Source organism: Cebus imitator, unplaced genomic scaffold, assembly GCF_001604975.1.
Source record: "Cebus imitator isolate Cc_AM_T3 unplaced genomic scaffold, Cebus_imitator-1.0 Scaffold36, whole genome shotgun sequence".
NCBI lineage: Eukaryota > Metazoa > Chordata > Mammalia > Primates > Cebidae > Cebus > Cebus imitator.
Window position 1 is genome coordinate 6,427,959 of NW_016107351.1, and position 3,046 is coordinate 6,431,004.

A 3,046-nucleotide genomic window follows, 5' to 3' on the forward strand; every position below is an offset into this window, starting at 1 on the left:
AACCTCCGCCTCCCAGGTTCAGGCGATTCTCCTGCTCCAGCCTCCCGAGTATCTGGGACTACAGGCACCCACCGCCACCACCACAGACTAAATTTTTTTTTGTATTTTAGTAGAGACGGGGTTTCATCATGTTGGCCAGGATGGTCTCGATCTCCCGACCTCGTGATCCGCTTGCCTCGGCCTCCCAAAGTGCTGGGATTACAGGTGTGAACCACCGCGCCAGCCCACTCCACCCCTTTAACTTCTCTCAAGGTTTTTCTTCAGCATGGGACACGCCTCACAGGCTGCCGTCAAAGTGCTTTGAAAAACCGGAGACAAGGCAGGGCGTGGTGGCTCACTACTGTAATCCCAGCACTTGGGCAGGCGGGAAGTTCACCTGAACCTGGGAGTTGGAGGTTACAGTGAGCTATGATCGCGACACAGCACTCCAGCACGGGCGCCAGAGCGAAACAAGTGTTTCAAGAAAAAAGTAATAATTATTGAGAGTTTTCGGGCAGCTGTGAGCTTAGAGGAAGAAGCCAGTGCCAACCCAAGAAACTTTATTTGGGGACTAAATAACACTGCCCTGGTCCAAAAACTCACAAAACAGTGTGCGATAAGGATGAATCAAGAAACCCGTGGACAAGATGAAAAGCATTAGAGGTCAAGAAAGTCATTTTTCTGGCAGGAAAGATTCGATGTGGGGAAAGCCGGCCCGGCGGCTCACGCCTGTGATCCTAGCATTTTGGAAGGCCGAGGTGGGAGGATCACTTAAGCTTATAGTTCGAGACCAGCCTGACCAACATAGTGACCAGAGTCACTTCACGGTAGGGTCTCCAAAATTCTTACTGACAGACATTTAATCCACTGAAGGGGTTCATATCCGACGTTTTTGCTCTGCGGGCCAACCTAAAGCAGGAAGCTGCGCAGTTGAGCGTCCGCACCCCCGTCCCTCAGGACCCCAGCCAAGTCAGCCGACAACCGCTCCTGTCCTCAGGCGCCTCCCGGCAGGTGCTGCGGCACACACCTGCGGAACGTGGACCTCCAGCACGGCCCCCTCGGATCCCGGGCCCGGCTCCTCCGAGAATCGAAAGCGGACCCTCTGCCCTCGGAAACCGTGGTCGCTCAGGGGGTCGCCGGTGGGCCCCGAGCCGGCGGGAAACTGCGGAAGGCTCTGGGCTGCCAGGCTGCGCGAGAGGGAGGCTCCGGGCCACGTGGCTCTAGCACCTGACCGCAAGAAGCGGAAAGCCCAGCTCCGGAATAATAAGGCCGTGTTGCGAGCGAAGAAACCGCGGAATTAACGGAAAGAGACAGACGCGCAAGACCGGCAACGGGCGGACGGCGCAGCCGGAAGTGATGCGCGCTGCGACAGCGCGCCGGAGGGGCGGGGCAGCACGGCAAGGTGGTCAAAGACCTTCCCAACATGGCGGAGGCCCTCCCCGTGTGTGAGGGCGGGCCCCAGAGGCGCCGAAACCAATGGCGGGCCGCGAGAGGCGCGGGGGCGGGGAACACGGCGGCCGCTTGCCCAACCCGAGGCTCGGGAGGTGGCTGGGGAGTGAATTTTCTGGAAGGCGACTTTAAAGGCGCCGGGCCGGAGTGAAGGGCGTTTGATTGCCTCCGTCTCCGCCACCCGGGCCGGGAGGGGTGCGTTAGTGGCAGGAAGCGGGCTGCGCCGAGGTCGTAGCGGAACCAGCTGGTGACCCCGCAGGATGAACCACAAGAGCAAGAAGCGCATCCGCGAGGCCAAGCGGAGTGCGCGGCCGGAGCTCAAGGACTCGGTGGATTGGACCCGGCACAACTACTACGAGAGCTTCTCGCTGAGCCCGGCGGCCGTGGCGGTGAGCGGGGCGAGCGGGGTGGCCGGGCCGGGCATCAGCGCCGCCAGCCGCTGCGCACTTTTCTCGGGGCGCTGGGCTGCCCTCGCCCCGAGCGCTGCACCCGGGAGCTCGAAGAGGCTCACCCGCACCCCGCGGAGTTTGGGGTTCCGGAGGCCCGGATTCCGGGCCAGGCCTCTTTCCTCCCGTGCTGTGGCCGCCCGTCCGTCCCGGCCGACGACGGGAGTCCCACGCCTGTGGCACTCTCAACTGGAAGGCCGGTCATCCCCGACTCCTTTGGGCGGCGGGGCCCCTAGGGGACCTGGCTGTCAAGGCTCGCGGGTGGGAGATACGAAGTCCCCTCCTCTGATGCGGTGGCTCTAGGAACGACGTGGTCTCACGCACGCGCCCTCCCCCGTTCCGGAGGAGCCAGATGAGAGTCAGCTTCCTTCGGTTGCCATTACTAATTGGCCTTGGGGACACCCTTATCTGCCACTGGACTTCTTTTTTATTTTATTTTTTAACTGGAAAGGTCTTTTCTAATTTCTTCAGGATAACGTGGAAAGAGCAGACGCTTTACAGTTGTCTGTGGAAGAATTTGTGGAGCGGTATGAAAGACCTTACAAGCCCGTGGTTTTGTTGAATGCCCAAGAGGGCTGGTCTGCGCAGGAGAAGTGGACTCTGGAGCGCCTAAAAAGGAAATATCGGAACCAGAAGTTCAAGTGTGGTGAGGATAATGATGGCTACTCAGTGAAGATGAAGATGAAGTACTACATCGAGTACATGGAGAGCACTCGAGACGACAGCCCCCTTTACATCTTTGACAGCAGCTATGGCGAACACCCTAAAAGAAGGAAACTTTTGGAAGACTACAAGGTGCCCAAGTTTTTCACTGATGACCTTTTCCAGTATGCTGGGGAGAAGCGCAGGCCCCCTTACAGGTAAAGTATTCTGCCTCTAAGTGGTTAAAACCTTATCGACAACAGCGTTTGTTCGCTGAGTTCAGTTGGTAATGTTTTTCCAAAACGGTGAGTTCTCCCTTGGCTGCACATTGAACTTACTTAGGGGGCTTCTGAGGTCCTACTGTGGAGACTGTGATTTAATTGGGGTGCTTGCCTGGGCATCAGAATTTCTGAAAGCTCCCCAGGTGACTTGAATGTGCAACTAAAGTTGAATCACTGATCTCTAAGGGAAGTTTTAATAAAGTCTTATAAAGTCCAGCAATAAACCACATCAGTGTTTTTTCTTTCTTT

General features: G+C 57.4%; 2 protein-coding genes across 5 annotated transcripts in view; one reads left to right on the forward strand and one right to left on the reverse strand.

Annotated features, from left to right (window-relative positions):
• Positions 1-1,338, reverse strand: part of METTL23 (methyltransferase like 23) — a 9,622-nt gene extending 8,284 nt beyond the window's left edge. Inside the window, exon 1 of one of the 3 annotated variants that reach the window (XM_017525060.2) lies at positions 1,007-1,338. The gene's annotated coding sequence lies outside the window, so the exon portion shown is untranslated. The remainder of the gene's footprint in view (positions 1-1,006) is intronic. The other 2 variants (XM_037737239.1, XM_017525059.2) reach the window with 2 other exon arrangements.
• A 52-nt stretch (positions 1,339-1,390) lies between these two features.
• Positions 1,391-3,046, forward strand: part of JMJD6 (jumonji domain containing 6, arginine demethylase and lysine hydroxylase) — a 15,278-nt gene continuing 13,622 nt past the window's right edge. For both annotated transcript variants that reach the window (XR_001824027.1, XM_037737240.1), the window contains exons 1-2: positions 1,391-1,817; positions 2,346-2,734. Coding sequence is in view for 1 of the 2 variants with exons in the window: in XM_037737240.1 (XP_037593168.1) it covers positions 1,689-1,817; positions 2,346-2,734 (518 nt within the window). In the remaining variant the exon portion in view is untranslated. The remainder of the gene's footprint in view (positions 1,818-2,345; positions 2,735-3,046) is intronic.